Source organism: Micrasema longulum, unplaced genomic scaffold (assembly GCF_059751315.1).
Source record: "Micrasema longulum isolate JH-2025_06_02 unplaced genomic scaffold, ASM5975131v1 h1tg003253l, whole genome shotgun sequence".
In the NCBI taxonomy this organism is placed as follows: Eukaryota; Metazoa; Arthropoda; class Insecta; order Trichoptera; family Brachycentridae; genus Micrasema; species Micrasema longulum.
The window spans coordinates 1-19,045 of NW_028280337.1; the positions used below are offsets into that span (position 1 = coordinate 1).

At 34.2% G+C, this 19,045-nt stretch overlaps 1 protein-coding gene across 2 annotated transcripts; it reads left to right on the top strand.

The window, feature by feature from the left end:
* Positions 1 to 4,415: 4,415 nt before the first annotated feature.
* On the top strand, positions 4,416 to 17,040 carry LOC148270930 (uncharacterized). 2 transcript variants are annotated; one of them, XM_088242028.1, is made up of 5 exons: positions 4,416 to 5,189; positions 11,228 to 11,357; positions 11,932 to 12,138; positions 13,554 to 13,790; positions 16,390 to 17,040. In XM_088242028.1, exons 1-5 carry the CDS (start codon positions 5,165 to 5,167, stop codon positions 17,009 to 17,011), a joined length of 1,221 nt encoding a protein of 406 aa, XP_088098154.1. In that variant the 5' UTR covers positions 4,416 to 5,164; the 3' UTR covers positions 17,012 to 17,040. The 2 variants fall into 2 exon arrangements, with proteins under 2 accessions (XP_088098154.1, XP_088098155.1); XM_088242029.1 differs by lacking the exon at positions 4,416 to 5,189 and adding an exon at positions 9,849 to 10,092.
* Positions 17,041 to 19,045: the final 2,005 nt, after the last annotated feature.

Consider the following 19,045-nt stretch of genomic DNA (forward strand, 5'->3'; position numbering starts at 1 on the left):
GTAACGAGAGCGAAATACGATTTTTATTGAGTTAGAGTGAGATGGATATATGACGAACGAACGAACTTACGAAACGAAATTGTGACAGAATAAGCCAGCCGTGCTATTATTCTAGGAAAAAATAAAAACCCCAAACAATTCGTTTATTGTATACCTACACTTATATTTTCAGGGAATCAACGTATAAAACACTAGAGCTATTGCCACTTTACACATTGTGTTACATTCACTATTCTGCCTATGTTTAAACATCTACATTTCCCCAATTCTTCCCTATTGTAACGTACGCGTTACCACGATTAATTCGCCGGTTCGTCGCTCGAAAGCGAATCATTTATCTTTATTGGGAGCCTAGCGCTCAGTCACACAAATACCGGGTTCCTAGCTACGTTTATTAATTCACACATTTACATATATAATTTACATCACTTTCATTTGTCCATTCTAACGTTCTTCGCGTGTCCGGAACACCTATGTTGACCTTTGTCAAGTAAAATAGCTGAGACCTTTATTGATATGGGTGAGATCTATCAGGCTGAATTATTTCACATACCAGCGGTGTTATTCTGAGTCGCTCTCACGGCCGTAGAAAACACTTTTATCGTAGATAACACTTTTATTAGGTATTTTGTATTTACAAACAAAATACCCCAGACAACTCCCGAAAATATTATGTCCTATTAAATTTGGATACTTTTTTTACCTGTTGGTTTAATTAACAATATTTTTGTACGTCCAAATGTTTGTCGACAAGGTTTGATTTCTCCCTTATTAAAATTATATTCTCGTTATTGAGATAGGAATTGAATCTTGATAATTACTTAGGAAATGAAATCCAGCCTTGTCTACAAGCATTTGGACACACTCAAGGTGTTGTTATAATCATTTGATTATTGTCTTATCAAAATTTGATGGTAAACAGCTGAAATTAATTAATCAGACATTAATTCGGAATTAGCTTCATAAGATTAGTTCATATTTTGATAAAATTAGTAGGTACCCACTCAGCAAAAAAATACAAATTGATCCGTTCAAAGAATCAGAAAGAATATTCTGTCTATGGGACAATTTACTTGGCCGTAGAAAAAAAAATATTTTTAAGGACACTGGAATATTGCAGGGTAAAAACATTTTTAAAAATATATTTTATGTCAGATCTGCCAGGAATCGGACCTGGGACCTCAAGCATGGTGGGCGAACACGAACGCTAACGCGGGGCGGACTTCTCTCTACTCGATTGCCTTTTTTAGGATTTTCATCTGAGAGTTACCATCGAGTGGAAAGGACTCGTCCAGGGTTCAGGGCCTCGATTATGATGGGAAGATAAAGACGTCATAACTTCAACTTGACGGTATAGTTGAAGATAAATTCTCTCTAGCGATTACGAATATACACTACTGACCCCCCCCCCCCTTCAAGTTTTGTGTAGGTACATCGTCACGGTAAACATATCAACGCACTGAAATGACATAGCTTCAGTATGACGTCATAGTTGAGGATAAAAGTCTCCTGACCGACAACTAAGATACACTACCGATCCCCCCCACCATCAAGTTTTGATGTAAGTACATCAGTTTATACCAACGGGTCTAGAACCCCTCGATACGTTTACATACGCATTAAAAGTGACAAAAATATTGTTCCTCTGAGCAATTTACTTAAATTTTTTATCGTTTTGAGGCTGGCACTTTTTTTCGTAAAGGCCTATTCAAAATATAAGAGAGAAATAAGTAAATTTAAAGTTGAATTAAATTCTGACAAAACTGTCAGTTTTGGAAACGAGTGACTAGATGTGAAAAAATAATGTCGCTAGATTCTGCCCTATTAACATATAAGAGTATCTAGGCATAAGATAGTTGCCACTATAAAAAAAAAAAATTAGCTATTATATTTTTTTCGCCTGATTTACTATATTTTGGAGTGTACGTATCGAGACGTTAAAGGAGCCGGCTTTGTAGTCGCTCGGTAGATAAATACAGACGATTGTCAGCTAAAATAAAGTAATGTAATAGCATAAATATCCTCTTTTTGAAATATAAACCATGTATATTATAAGCAAGGTAAAAAATAATGCAACTCCCATATAAAAAAAGACGATTGTTAAGCATATCATCTTGGTAAGTGTCAAAAGTCTTTCAAAAATCATGTTCAAGCAAGCATTTTTTGCTTGAATTGGGATTTATTGGAGTTATTGCTTTGAAATGGGCACTTTCTATCACAGAAGTCTATTTAAAATATAAATGAGAACTATTTTAAATGTCAATGAAGTAATGAACGTGGACTAATTTTTGCGGTCATTCATTGGTCCGTTTCGATCATATGATGTCGAGATGACAAGTGGGTAAAACATACCGAGGAAGATACAGATAAAATAGAAGTTATGTTGACCGTATCGATATGTACAGATGAAGATAGCGTTATAATTGAGGCCCTTGTTCTATTTACACACGGAACTGTGTTCTTCATCCACCTGTACTCATAGAGATAATATTACCGATAATAATGAAAGGGGGAGTTTATATTAATATATATTACGTAGTACAAAGAGGAACTTCAATTCTTGGTAACAAAGGTCTACGATGTATGCGAAGGAAGCGATTTGCTGAAGAATGTCGATAAATCGAATGTGATGGCTTTTGAAAGAAATGAAAGTATTACTAAATGTGAAATCACTGTGAATGGAGTTATACTAAAACAAATAGAGGAACTTGTGTGTATGTTTACTAAGGGTGGAATGACTGAGAAAGATATTGGAAGGAGGGTGAGTGCCAGGAACAGAGTGAACGGTGCACTTAAATCAACCTTGGCGGACAAATGTTTGTCGCCAGAGGCGAAATTAGGAGCCAAGAGGCCATGAGGCCAGAGGAATTGAGGAGTTGAGTTTTAGGATCCCAGAAGATAAGTTTGAAATCTCCTGCCTCCCGGATCGATCCTGGTCAGTTCGCTGGAGGGCTAAGAGCTGACTTTGGGGGGCATTTACAAACGCTATGAGCATCGATACATTTCGTGACGGCTTAAAGTAAAATCATTATTTATGCACGAAAATGTGTATATTTGCATGAAAATTCAAGTATCTTCGTCGGTTACCGGTAATTGAACATGCTAAGAAAAAAAATTGTAAACAAAATCGGGTTGTGGTCCTGTGGCTAGTGTCTCGGACTCACACACCAAAGGTCCGTGGTTTGAATCCCACTCTACCCCAACTCGATTCCATTTTCTAATAGTGAGTTATTTACAACTCGTTGAAAATGGCCCTCAAAATTAAATATTTGGGTAAATCATAAGAACGCAAATATTTCAATTTAAAAAAAATAATAATATTATATTTTTCATATAGAAAACTTAATTTTACTTTGTAGATAAAATTGAAGATAAATTTTATCTTCCCATCATAATCGAGGCTCTAAGATACCTTTTCACACAATAGGGAAATAATAGCGCATACTACGAATACCTCAGAGTAAAAATGCGCCACGCTATAGAGGAGCCCAAACGTAGGAAAATCCTTCTATGACTATTGGGTATTAAGTTAGCTACAGTTCGCAGCAAAACAATGGGCCGTACTCAGGTCGAGATTGTCGAGAATTTCCAAATGGATATTAATTTGCACTGTAAATACTTTTAAATATGTACCCGTGTATTTATTATTGCAGCGTTATTCCAATTTATTTTTCTATAATTCGTCTATATTTATTTTATAAAACTGAAAATACATGTGTTTGTTTATTTTTTTTATTTATTTATTCATTTTATTCACAATATACTTATGTTACATTTATTGAGACATAAATCCCAAGTCCATGGAACCAAAGTCCTGTGTTGAGTTTGTTTGTTTGTCCGTCACATCTCCGAAACGGCGAGTCGTAGCGGCCTGAAATTTGAACACGTCATTTTAGATGCGATTTCAAGGTTAACGTTGCTATTTTCGAGTAAAATTTGAATCGACCTCTACTCGATAAAGATTCAAACTTTATATGGATGCCTAGTGCGGCTCCGAAATATTACCCGTAATCAACTGTCATTATCAACAGTGAACATACTTTAATTCACAAATTTATCCCCTAAATTGAGAAAAATAGTATCTGAAGTAAATATGTTGATATAAGGAAAGTTTTTAAGCAACATAATCCACGTGTCAGGACAATAAATGCCAAAAATCAATGCAAAACATGGGAAAATATTCGAAATCAATTACCTGTGAAAACTGACTCCTTTAACACCTTTGACGCTCCTACTGCTGCAACCAAACATACTGCGATTCACCACAGTCAATGTTTATTTATTATAACGTAAATATCTAAGTTATTTACAAAGCAAGCACAGCGACAAAAGCATCCGATACAACCGTTATGCCTATGTTGTCAAACAAAACAAAATAGCCGCCAATTTGTTGCTAACCAACATCGCTTGCGTTCTATGAAACATAGTGATAGGGCTTCTCTATAAGTTGACGCATTATTACTCTGAGACGAATACCGATAAAAATTCATGAAATGTATTTAGAAAAGTTAATTGTATTTTCAAAATCAATACGGATATTGTGAAGAAATGTTTTCATACATAACATTGAAAAATAAATTATAAAAAAATATGTCACTAGGAAAACGCAATATGTTTGGCCTTGATGATTGTGACGACAAGATTCGTGATGATGTTCAATAAAAAATAAACGGTTACAAAGTTCAAAATTAACATGAATTGTGACGTATTAGCAGCGTGGCCAATGCGATGACCGTTTTTTATGCTAAAAGTAATAAAATTTTTTTTTTTACCCGATAGTTTTTCATAGAAACACTTCACTTCCTCATTCAGAAAAGTGGACGCCAATGTAATTTAAAAATTATCTTTTTGACAATCTGGAAGTATCGAATAAATAAAAAACTATTTGCCACCGTCCAATGTTCACAATAATAATATTTATTACACTTCTGATTGTTGTGATGTTTTGATAAATCCGGTGACAAAAATAAATTACAATGCCTTCGCTATCATTACGTATGAGATAATAATTTGTCTATTTTGCGATATATTTTTTTATCTACATTTTTCTAATCTTAACTGACCTGAGATAATTATTCACGTATAGCTCATTTATATACTGTTCTGTCAAAAACTCAATTACACTACAAAGTTTTGTTTTGACAGTAACATCGGTGTGCACAAGATGGCGGACGAAACAGGTTCACATAGTAAGATATTTATTAAATTAGTACCCTGTTATTATCCTTTGAAACAGGGGGCAGTGCTATATAAGCTTCTGACGTCACTGCGACCCGTGAAGATCTATTGTGACGGTCCCCGTTAATTAGTTCTCCTGTTGAATGACTAAATTAAACAAATAAGTAAACTGCTTTTATGATTTTTTTTAATTGATTTTATTTTTAGTTATTTGGTCGTAAATACAAACATCCGTTTCTATCCCCCCCATCTGACGGAAAATATAATTATTTAACGAAATAAAAAAAAATGTTACTATTGTAATCTATCAAGAGTCAAAAGTATCTTCCTATCATAGAATTAATAATAGTCCAGAAACCGCCTACGCGCATTAAATAGAAGGCAACTTAACTACTCTTGAAGGAATGTTTTTAAGTGTTGACACATTATTTTCTTTGCAGACGTCGCTCAGTACGCAATGCTCGATTTGAATTCAACTATGCCACGTTGTGTCGTTTTTTTTTTTTTTTTAAATAAATATTTGTGTTTTTATTATTTACGCAAATATTCAATCTTGAGGGCCATTTTCAACGAGTTGTAAATAACTCACTATTAGAAAATGGGAATCAAGTTGGGGTAGAGTGGGATTCGAACCACGGACCTTTGATCCGTGAGTCCGAGACACTAGCCACGGGACCACAACTCGATCAAACTTTTTTTTAGACCCGTTTTAAAGTGTAGAAATACTGCTGAGATCTAAAAGAAACGGAGTGGGATCGCATTTCATGTGTAAGTAGCAAATGCATGTGTATGTAGCAAATGCATTACTTTAAAATTAAATTATTTTTCCATCTGTCAGCTTGTCGAAGAAAACAAAATGGAATTTTTGTTAGTGTTCCCAGAGTAGTCACATTTTTTACGCTTTGCTCATCTAATGATAATTTGACCTCTCGGAGTAAACAACGCCGTGGTGGACATTTGACCCACGAAATCTTTAAAACATAAAATATTATTAAACGCGACATAAAAATATCCGTTTTATGTAAAATAAAATTTGTTTCATTTTTTAATTCAAAATTCACTAGTTAAATTACTCTTATTAAATGACTTATCTACTCTGTTGTGTCAGTCAATGTTTCCGCGTGTACAATAAAATTTCAGAGAAATTAACAAATCGCTTTTTTCTTTTTGATATAATTATCTAACATTTGTGTTATGATTATATTTTTCTCGATCTGGCAACATTACGCGGTGACCTCACGCATGCGCGCGGTGAAAGTGAGGCAAAGTGGGGGAAGTTTTGGACACAGTCCGATGTATTCAAATATGATTCTACCTTCCGTTCCTTCTGGACTATTCTTAATTCTATGATTCCTATTTTACCTGAACTGTAAAAACAATTTAAACTTGAGAATAAAAATAAATCTAATGAATACTTATAAAACATTTCGACCTCGCTGCATATTCATCATCTTCTTTTTATGGTTCCTCTCCCCGATGGAGGTTGGAGATCATCGTTGCGATTCTTCCTTTATTGGTAGCTGCCCTGAACAAAGACTGGGTGCTGCAATGGAACCAGTCGCGGATGTTCTTAAGCCAAGAGATGCGCCTTCTACCTGCACTGCGTCTTCCTTTAATCCTTCCCTGTAGAATGACTTGTAAAATGTTATATTTTTCGCCTCTCATCACACGCCCAAAGTACTCAAGTTTTCTTTTCTTTATGGTCTTCAGTACCTCTTTATCTTTTTCCATTCGTCGGAGAACATCATCGTTGCGAACTCTATCCACCAGGAGATTTTTAATATCCTCCTGTAGCACCACATTTCAAAGGCTTCGATCTTTTTTGAAGTGTTTTGGGTGAGTGTCCACGTTTCGACGGCGTAAAAAAGTACTGAGAGGACGTAACATCGAGCAATTCGGAGGTCTAAATTAAAGTCTCTACTGCAAAAAAGGTCACGCATCCTGAAAAAGCAGTCTCCCATCATCTCTATTCTGACTTTGATCTCTTGCGAGTGGTCCGTTGCATATTTATACATCATTCAATTTTCTTTAAATTGGAGCACAATTTAAAAAAATAATTTTTCAGCTTTTTTGTCTTATTTACTTTGAAGTTTTATAATTTTAGGCCCGTCTTTATATTTAAATGTGAATCTTGCATTAAAAACATGGTCCAACTTTTATACTCGTAATCGCCAAGTTATTTTGAATCATTATGAATTTTACGGACAGTATTTATATAATTCGTTTTACAAATAAAGTTATCTCTTACACGTTTGCTCTATCTTTTATTAATTCTTTGACTGAGATTTCAAATCACATTGTTATAATATTATCTCTCCGTCAGAATTTGAAGCTACATATTATGTACCTACAATTTATAAAAAACACACAAATGATTCATGTTTATTTAATTATTTCACCTGTGTTTCGTAAGGTTAAAATCGGACTTTGTACTTGTTGACCAGATGGACCCAGTCGGATAATTTTTGGTGCTAAATTACAGGATAGTATTTGGAATTTCGATAAAATCATATAAATACCTATCTCACATTTTTGACTGACAAATGGACAGATTCTGTAAGGCCCGTAGCATGTAACAGTCGCCAACACGGACGAATGTTATTTTAAATAACAGATTCTTCACTATTCAATAGGGTATTTTGATAAACTGGGGATATGATTTTAAATATATTTAGTATTTAAATAATATTTTTACGATTGCGAGCATTTAATTATAAAAATCTAAAACGAATGTTTTCATTTATAATTTCCTATTTAAAGTTTAATAGAAATAAAACGGCTTGTAACTGGCCAAAAGGTTGATGACGTCACGCGTGACTTATATATCCTACGTTCACTCAAATCCTATACTGAGATCGTCCGACGCGGGCGGCTTGTGGCTTTTTATTTGTTTTACGGTTAAATTTCGTATTTTCCTTTGTTTTTTTTTTGTGTTCATTTATAAACATCCATAGCATTATGACTGACATTGATTTTTTACAAGGAAAATCTGATAACTTGCCCAAAATTGATATAATCATGATGGGTATTTTTTTCTCATCCAATACAAACTTTTAAACAATTACAGTCACAAGGTAAGGAAATATAAAATGTTTGCTTCTAGAATGTATTCATTTAAATAGTTGTATTATTTGCATGCACTATAAATATATTGTTTCGTGTACATTTAATGCAAAAGAGAAGTAACGCGACTTTGACACAACTTTTCTGTTGCTCGAGTGCGTGTTAATGCCTTTTTTTCATTAATTGTGATTTATTTATTCATATATCAGCAAGGGAAAATTACGGAGACAATGCCATAGGTTACATTCAAGTACAAATTAAACTTAGTAACATAAGTACAGAAATATAATACAAATATAAACAAGAACGTTAAAAAAATTAACTATTTTAGTATTGTAGTACCTGTCAAGCTTTATAAGTGCTAATTTCAGTACATACTGATGGTAATTTTTTATAGTCTATAGTCTACATCATTAAATTTAGTATTTTATACTGAACAAGATCTACGGAGAAAAGTAAAGTAGTTTGTTTTTTTTAACATCTCGTTTCATAACGTTCAAATGCGATCAACCATTTTTTCCGCATTTTTTCATTAGGTACTAGGAATAGCCAAAAATATTTATTTGGGGTCTTCACCGTAGTGTTTGTGCACATCGGAACTAAACAGTACTTGAATCTTATAACTAAAGATATTTTATGCGCGTTAATTAGTTAAAAAAGTGTAAAACAACCGATTACAACAAAAACAACACGTAGGCTATACAAATTCGTATGAATTTGTTTGAACGGTCAGTCGGATTCGTAACGCGTGACGTCACAAGCCCATTCGGCATCCGAATGGTCGTTTTGGCGCCAATTAAAAGTATACGTTTTTAAACCGATCTGAAAAATTAATGCGTGGACATAAAAAAAAAAACTGTACAGTTACCATCGTAATGTTTTTCTCTATTTTTTGCAAAATAAAAAGTGAAAAGTGATTATACCCTATTATTAACCGAACTTTTTGCGTAGATTTTTCATTTACATTTGTAAATTTTTGTGGTTTGGGTGGCGTTATTCTGACTGATAAATTATTTTTTTATCATATTCAGATTACTCCGAACAACCAATTGTAAATATGGCAATATAGCTTTTTCTAAAACATTTTTTTAGGTAATAAAGGTCTATGGAATACTGTTCAGACTTTTTAATTATTTTTTTGCTACTTATTGGTAGCATAAAAAATATTTTAATTTGTTATTTAAAATTCCCGCAAAAACGGTCATTGCATTGGCCACGCCCCTTATTTATTTATTTATTTAGGAATTTACAGCTATTTACATAAAAAAAATAAGTAGAAATATATTAACAATCCTAGAGCAATCAAAAAAATCCAAACATAATATATCATAAGAAGAGAGTTTTTAAATTGTATGTGTGCGACGTTTGTATTCATGTATGTGTATATGAATGTGTGTAAATGAATGGGTGAGGGTGCGTATGTGTCGGTGCGTAAATATAAAAAGTAATTTAAAACGTGTATAGGAGAGAACTAGGTAAGAGGTTTGACTATAAAGAAAATAAATATAATTTAAAAATTCGATATTCGTCTCATTCTGCCCATCGACATGCATAATTATGCCGATGTCCTTGCCGTCTCTGCTCAGCGTGATTGAATCCCACATATTATGGTACGAGTACATAGTACTAGTGTGAACCAAACGACGAACTCCGAATCTCGTTTTAGTTGGTTTGTTGATCTCGGAGTTAGATAACTTCCCGTGTTAGTCAAAAAATTTGATCGCTTTTTCTCAATTAATCTAGTTATGTGTGAAAATAATTAAATAAGTAGGTGATACTAACTTCAATAGGGAAATCTATCTTTAGACGGGAGAAATAGTTCAGAAATGGTTTGTGAAAATAACGAAAACAGTATGTATGACTTCTCAAATTAAATTCACCCACAAATATGCAGTTCAATTTTAAGATTTACGCATTTTTGATAGCATTTTGGCCAGGCATTAAAACCTGATCACTGTGTAACATTCACTTTTCTGCCTGCTCACTATAGAAATATCAGACAAGTGATACTTAAATCAACAAATTAAGAATAACAGTAGCTTAATCACAAATAACTATCGACGTGCAAAAAAATGACAAGCATTTGAGCGATCACAATAGTTATCGCAGTCATAAGTCGACGCGTGTGTCAGTTTGTTTTCCTCGTAAATAAATACAGTTCACTGGCAAAAAATCGGAGTTTACTATAAAAAATAATACAATATATCTGTACCTCAGAGGCAGACGGATGCAAATCCACAAGTCAAATGTTCAACAAAAGCCTAAAGAATCAACTTTCTCTAAGTGATTTCTAATAACTTATAGCATTTATTTATATTTTCAGTATCTTAATACATTGTTTCTTTCATTATAAGACGTACATTTCTTCAAAATCAATGGACATGATCATAAACTGGATACGAAAATCGAAATGTCATTTCGTCAAATTCTGGATTTGCATCCGTCTGCTTCTGAGGTACAGATATTACATTTGCAAAATAGTACGGAGTATCTAATAAAAAAATTAAAGCTTTTCTTGACATTTGGCTTGCCAACCGCCGCGCCAGCTAAATGCAATAAATAGCATAATAAATAGATAAATAAAAATAACAGTTTTTGAATATTTTCCATATTTACACCGGTGAAATTCAAATATGTGATTGCGCAGCAGGATTATAACGTCGCTAAACGTAAATATTTTGACATTTAATATTAGGTTTTCGCGGATGTTCCATTGTGATCGCGATGAGAAATTGTCATCACGTCACTTATGAGCACGTCGATAGTTATTTGTGATTGAGCTACTGGCGACCGGTTCACGCAAAATAGTAAATATAGCAAATGTCAATACCTAGACATTCATCAACACATTTCAAACGGTTTCGATCTTGACTTAGCCAGTCTGGTGGAGTGAAGTTTTAATTTTTAGTCTATCATATTGTCGTAAATAAAATTACAGACGTCGTTGAATGAACTTTACTTACTGTACATTTGTGTATGCTTCTAGTTTTGCCCGTGGAGGAACATATCAAGTTGCTGGTATTCGGAGAAGCGCACAAGCATCCCTGTGACACTTGCAAAGTGTCAGAAATCGACCACTCTCTTCCCCCCTGGTTCGACAGGGAAAAGTACAAAAGGTTGGTGTGACATTTATTCGATACACGGCCTTTTTTACACAGTGAAATCTAGTTTTAAGTTCTTGTTTTACCTCAGATATTTCTTACTATTTATGAGTAAATGTTTATTTGATTATATTTTGTTTTAATTTCTTTGTATAATATACTTAACTTGCTATGTTATTTCAGTTTTGTGTACATATTATTACGTGTTACTATATTACTACCATACCTTTATGTAAGTATTATTCTGTCCCAAAATGAGTTTGTTGGAACTCCTGGGGTGCTATTTTGAAGCGCTTTCGCAGCCGTAGAAAACGCTTTATCTCGTGTATTTTGTATCTAAATTCACGAGATAGATGGTTTTTCTACGGGTTCCCACCCGTTTGGAATACCAGCCCGGGGAGTACACTAAAAAAGTATTATGATCTATCCGTTGCTGTCTCAACCAACGCATTATTAGTCTCTTCGATAAAAGCGATTATTTTGTTACAAATCTGATCCTACTGTGACGAGCGAATAAACGTTTTCACATTTAAAAAAAACTTCAAATAAGATTAAACAATATTTATTAATACGCTTGTTTACTTTACAGAGGTCAACGGTACATAAAAAACAATGCCGCCGCTCACACCCTGGGCACGCTGTGCGGAGTCATGGCCCTGTTTGGTATATCTACCATCCTGACCATTCTCATGAAGACCCACAGGTCATCGTCCGTCTTCTCGGCCTACAGGAGATACCTCTCCACGATCAAGCACTTCCACTCCTGGTACGTCAACGAGCTGAAGCCAGGAACCGAGTAAGTTTACTTGAGTATAGAAATGAATCCGAACTCATATAACAATGTTGCGTGACTTGCCACAATGATTACACACAAAAAGAGACAATACCCAAGCGTCAACCGCAACCATAATATAAGACACTCCAACAATTCTGATACTAAGTGAAGGGGTCAACACTGTTCAGGCATCGAGGCAACTCTATTATGTTGGCAAGAAGGTGCATATTTTTTGCCAGAATTATTGAAAAGCGGGAGTGTTGTCAAGTTGAGGAAAGTGTTGACCTCGCTCTTTCATGACATTGGTCGTGGGAGTCAGAGAAGTTAATGCATGCCGCGGATTGGAGATTTAGTTTCAGTGCTGCAAAGCAGCGTTTATTAAATAATTTAGAATACATACTACAATTTTTAGCCACTAAGTCAGACTTTTCGGTGGGACATATTTTTTTATTTTTATGATACGTTTATTTTATTTATATTTTACAAATTTATTTATTAGAAGATATTTCTTCAGTTCTTATTTTTTCATTTGAAGATCTTTCATGTTAATGATGGTTTGTGGGAGATCATTGAACAACCTTGGAACAACGCAATTTAATATTCGCTCTCCGAAGTAATTTGTAATTCGGGGAACGATCAGGGAGCCCTTAATTTTTAATCTAGTGTTGTGGGCGTGGGAAACTCTTTTTTTATATTCCGGATCAACAAAGTGATCTACAATCAATTTATAGTCACAAAGTTGTTTTACCGGCAGGACATTACAGAATTTAAAATATACACCTTCGCCCATATGTTTCGCCTCACGGATTATGCTATCCGGGTCAATCCCTCTTAACAATCTCAGGTGAATATTATAAATTTTACCCAGATGAGACGAAATTCTTACTGGATGTTGAAAATAAAATATAAAAATAATTTAAAAAATACAAAAGGCAATCATGAAGTTTCGCATATATTTTTAAAAAAAAAAATTTTAGCTGGGCAAAGTGAACAAAAAAATGTATGTAATATGATAAAATGTATAAATAATAAAAATATAAAAAGGACAGGTGGAGGTAACTTGCCGCCACATACTATACACGGCCTCTCAAATGCTTTGTATTTCGATCATCTGATACATTAAGGTAATGTGATCAGTCTTACACTTACACTGCCAGAAATAATGAGGTATTGCCGTTACACAACCTTTTAAATTAATATTTTACGTCCACCCTGAAAGAAAAAATATCTCGGGATCTTAAGAATGATAAGCAAACGCGCCAACCACTTCACGATGAAGAGGACTTATCTTTTGATTTCTTAATTCAGGATTTTTGTCTAAGAGCAGCTATCGAGTCACAGAACTGGATTCTTATCCGCCCGGACATGGGGAAATATATATAAAGACTGATTTTATTTTATTCTTCAGCTATCTTTAATTCGATTGTTTATTTCAGCGCGTGGAAATCTCTGCGCGTGGTCCGCGAGCGCCACATCAAGTGGTCCCACATATCTGTCCTGAAGAAGGACGGTCACATCTCCCAGAGAGACTTGGTGCTGACTCTCAACGCCTTCGGGGGGCTAAGCCTCGTCAGGCCTCATCTCCTGGGAATGTCCCACGACAACAGAAAGGATCTGGAAGCCTTTTCGCACTTCTGGAGGACGATCGGATACATGATCGGAATACAAGACAAGTGAGTCGAAATTAAACTAGCCTGCCTATTATCCAATGGAAAAAATACCACCAGCAAGGTGACTAATTTTATAAATTGAAAACCATAGATTTACATGCTGCATATCTCGTTTCATAAAATGTGTCACAAAGTATAAAATATTCTTGACTCACGCCGAGGGTTTCCAGGTTCGAATCCTGTACATCACCAGGAAACCTCGTCCATAATTGCAAACATTTCATTCTTAATTCTTCTTCTTTTGCCATATCAGGTGTCTCCGGCGTTGGCAATCACTTTTGAAAGGGCTTCTTTGTCTCGCGCTGCCCTGAACAACTCTTCCACACATCTCATTCCGGTCCAGACTCTTATGTTGCGCAGCGAAGACGTTTGCCTTCTGTCAGGTCCACGTTGTCCCTCAATATTGCCCATTAGTATAAGTTGGAGGATTTTATACAAATCTTACGGACCTTTATACATTTTAACAACTGTCTGTTGTAATAAGCTTTCCTCGGGATCTCTACATTGCTGACCAAATCTGCCCACGGTATAAAGCATTTTTCTGTGAAGCCACATCTCTATACCCTCCGACCGGTTCACAGTTTATGCTTGCAAAGTCTATGTTTCTGAGCCATACAAAAAAAGACCAAACATAACACTTCACCATTTTCTGCCTAAGTTTTAAATTGAAAAGTTTAAAATTTATTATCCCAGAATATTGTTATCATTTTGTTGACTGTGCTACAGGCTATTTTGATCTTGCGTTTCACCTCCACGTCAGGGTACGTATTCTGATGGGAAGTTAAATTATATCTTCAGTTTTATCTACAAAGTAAAATTAAGTTTTCTGTATTATGTAAAAATAGAATATGTTTACATTTTTTTTTCTAAACATGTTCAATTACCGGTTACCGACGAAAATACTTTGAATTCTTATACAAATATTCGCACTTTCGTACATATATATCGATATTAGTTTATACCGTCTCAGTATGTACCGATGAAGATATGCCCTGGGTCTACAGACTTTGTAATAATTCTGCCGAGATATTTTAAATTGGTGCACCATCTCCAGCAGTTCATTTTCTAGCCGTAAAGTAATGCTAGATAATAATAATAATTTATTAACAAATATAATATTGAATTTATCTACTACATTTTTGGTAGTAAATTTCTCTGGATTTTTCTTACTAGGTACACCTCTTTTATGGCAGACATTTTTATGTGTTAAGCAAAATAAACAAAAAACATTAGTACCTACTAGTAAATTTATTATACAATTTAAATTTTCCTTTTTATTATTGACATGTGTTTAACAAATTTTCTGGCATCTCCCAACCCAAATCATGGTTTAGAAATGTTCGGGATTATATGTATTGACATTAAATATTTTTTGTCCTAAAAACCTGAAATTACTATTTGGTGCAATCTATATGTAATAGATTCAGATTCAGTCCCGACAAAATCGGCATTTAATGTAGTGGAGTACACCTTTATTCTTACAATAGAGAAAACAAATAAAAAAGTAAAAAAGGTTTGTAACATAAATTATTATAACTATGGCGGTTAACTAACTTACTAGGTATTACCTGTTCTGTAAAAAAAAAAAATGTCACTCAAAATAATGCTACCAAAACCACAAAATTATTTATCTTATACTGAACTCCTAAAAGGCTTAACCTCTTGATGTGTGGTTTTCAGCGAAATGTAGATCTTTGCTCTGCGCCTGTTCGTAGATATTAAAATTTTCAATCGAATCCTTAAAAAAGTCAGAAGCATAAATATTTTTTTCATCGCCGTAGGGCTGGTAGCAGTGTTGCATTCGACAAGCATGCACATACAAAAAAAGGAAGGATGTTGTTTTTTTGTGTTTAAAAAAAGTTTGTTTTTGAATGTTTACAAACAACATTCGTTTTTTATGGATCCCAATCAGATTATTTCCTTACATTGCTTATAATTTCTTTTATTTCTTTTTACTGTATTTTTGGTAATATTAAAATGATATTAACTGATATTAATTGACATTCAATACATTTTTGAAAATCGCATTCACGAATAAAGTGTACACCTGTTGGTCAGAAGAGCCGAGGTTGACATTTGCAATAAGAATTCCATATTTAAAAATGAATTATTTTATGTTTTGGAACTCAACCATGAACAAGTACCTTGGTACCTACTTAAATTCAATATTTAAATATTAATAATTTTTAGCTTTGGAATTCAATCATAAACGAGTACCTAGGTACCTACTTATCACTAAAAAGTATTTTTCCATGCTAAAAGCAGGCAAGTTAAAGTTCGGGCAGAACAACGTCTGTCGGGTCCGCTAGTATATTATATAACTTCACTCAAGTTCGGTTAAGGAGCGATTAAAATAGAATAGTAATTAAAAATAATAACAGTCAACTGTCACCGGCTGTTACATTACTGCGATAGCAAAACGCCCCGAATAAGCAGGTGAAAGCTATCACTGAAATATACTCAAAGAAATCATAGAAAAAAATTAACTTTTGCATTATTTGTGTAATACCAAAACATCAGATCCTATGATGTAAAAGAATAATAACATTAATTGTGGGTACAAATATTGTGAATTAATCACTAACATTTTTCTTCTTTTCAGATATAACCCTTTCAGACCATCGTTGGATGAAACTCTCCTAGTGTCAGAAGCTTTGTGCGTCGGCGTTTACAAGCCAACGATGGAAAATCCTCCAGAATACTTCTACCACATGAAGTCGGCCTTCATCCAAGGGCTGTGGTATCTGGACCCGTCCATTTCAGAGGGGGCTCTTCACTATTTCACGTACAGACTCCTAGGATGCGAAGGGTACGAATACACCAAGAAAGGCGCAGAAATAACACAAGCAAAGGAGAATAGAATCAGACAAAAACAGTTGGAAAATATCAATTTTAAAAAAGGACTGGGGTATTCGGATTACGAAGGTAAAGACTCTCACCCGATGGTCACTGGAGATAAGTTTTACGAAGGTCTCGGCTGGTACAATAGGATAGTCCTTTTCTTCATGATTTTTTCGTTCGAACACATATACAAGACCAAAATCGGCAAGATATTTATGGGTCTCAAAGGTTTGTTTTCCCTCATCTTGGCGAAGTATTTTCCTATTATGATCTTTCTGAAATTCGGATTCAAAGACGCGTATGTCAACAAGTATGACGAAGATATCAAAGTGGAAGTTCGCATGAAGACTAATTCAGAAATGATTAAAGAGATTCGATATTAGATATGTAATTATTTTATAATTTTCTTATTTATAATGTTTATTTTAATACATCCTTTTTTTATTTGTGTTGTTTTTCTTGATGTAAAACGCTTTTCTGAAGGCCGGGAAAATGTCGAAGGAGCGAGTCAAAATTGAAGACAATGCTGATAATTTTTTTAAATATTGATTGTGTTATCATGACGGAGTTAAGCAGTTAATCAGAAATACGACACAAAAAGTCCTAATTAAGCTAAGGTAAATAGTATGGAAGTAAATACCAGATTTGTGTTAGAACAAACAAACAAACAACAAACAAACAACAAGCAAACAACAAGCAAACAACAAATATTTTTTTTTCGAACTAGACCAAAATTTAAAAAACAAATTATGTATTATTCTCAAGGCAATGATTTTTTAAAGTTTTGTATTTCTGAAAGAACTCCGAGTGTGACAACTCAAGTTCTCTTCCGCAGTTCCACAGTTCTGCTGATTGGTCCGTTACAAGCAAACAAACCATCACGCCGTTACTCCGTAGAGGTAGGCAGAGAGGATAGAACGCCATATCACTCTGTGTTTGCATACAGACCACTCTTCCTCTACATTAATCTTCTCATGCACGCACGCCGATTATTCCTACTCTTACATGTCCATCTTCAAATATTTGGGACTTGATCGTGCCATGATTCTTTTAGCCTTTCTTTCGCTGTCCATTCGCTCACGTGTCCAAACCAACGCAGCACCCCTTTCTTGATTATGTCGATAATGCATGTCTCAGTAGATGTCTGTATCAGGACTGTTAATTATGGATTTTTGTGAAACAAATACACTATTTAAAACTGTGTCACTCGCACCACCCCATCCGATTATACCGTACTCCAAAATTGATTGGCACAATGCAAAATTGAACAAACTCTCCTCGGTATCATACACCGCTGCGTACGCGTCTTCTATCGTTCGAAACAATGCTCAGTCAGCCTCTTCAACGAGTCGCTTTTACATGTTCAACAGACTGAAAATGTATTCCATTCAATGCACTTTTCACATTATTCTCATGGACCTGTGACGTTTCCAAGTAGTTCAAAAAAGATATCGGGTCGTTGTCCTGCGGCTTGTGTTGCCGACTCACGGATCAGAGGTCCGAGGTTCGAACCCCACTCTAAACCAAATTGAGTCCCATTTTCATATGAGTTATTTGAAACTCGTTGAAAATTTATTTATTTATTAATATACACGGTACGCAGTGCCTTTTACCTTACAAAGATACATATTATATTTAAAAGATTATAAACACTTCAATATTATGTGAAAAACATAAAAAGCAATTTGATAAGTATTATGTTACATAAATAATATATCACAGCAGTTTCGTATAAAGAACATATTTAGACGTAAAAAAAATCATTAAACAATGTGTGCAGATAAAATTTTAAAAGGTATGTATAAAATATTTTTTATACCTTTTTCTTTAAGAGGTACAAAATATAAGTATATTAAATACTGTCTAAAAAAATGCAAAAACAATAGTAATAATAATAACAATTAAAGTAATTTAAAAAATAATTATACACGAAATATGGTACACAAAAGTAAACATAGAAAGCACTATAATTTTAAAAATGTGAATTACCGTTCACCATCTTTGAAATGATGAAATAAAGTTTATTTATACAGGGTGTTCTTTAAACCCTGTCACATCCGAAATCCCGTTGATCAGTATGAGCAAAGACATTTTGGCACATTAAAATAAATTTTTAAAAATAATAAAATTTTCAAAAATACAATATTAAAAAAAACAAATGGTTGCTTACTTCTTCAGGGGTGAACGTGGAGGGGGAGGGGGATTCTGATATACCGTCAACCGCGCAGCGGCGCCCCCCTCGCTTCTCCCCTGCAGAAGTACGCAAACATTTGTTTTTTTAAATATTTCTTTAAAATAAATTTGTTCGTTCTAAATATTTTTTTAAATATGCTAATATGTCTTCTTGCCCATACTGATCATCGTGGTTTCGAATGTGACAGGGTTTAAAGAACACCCTGTATAAACGATACTTTATG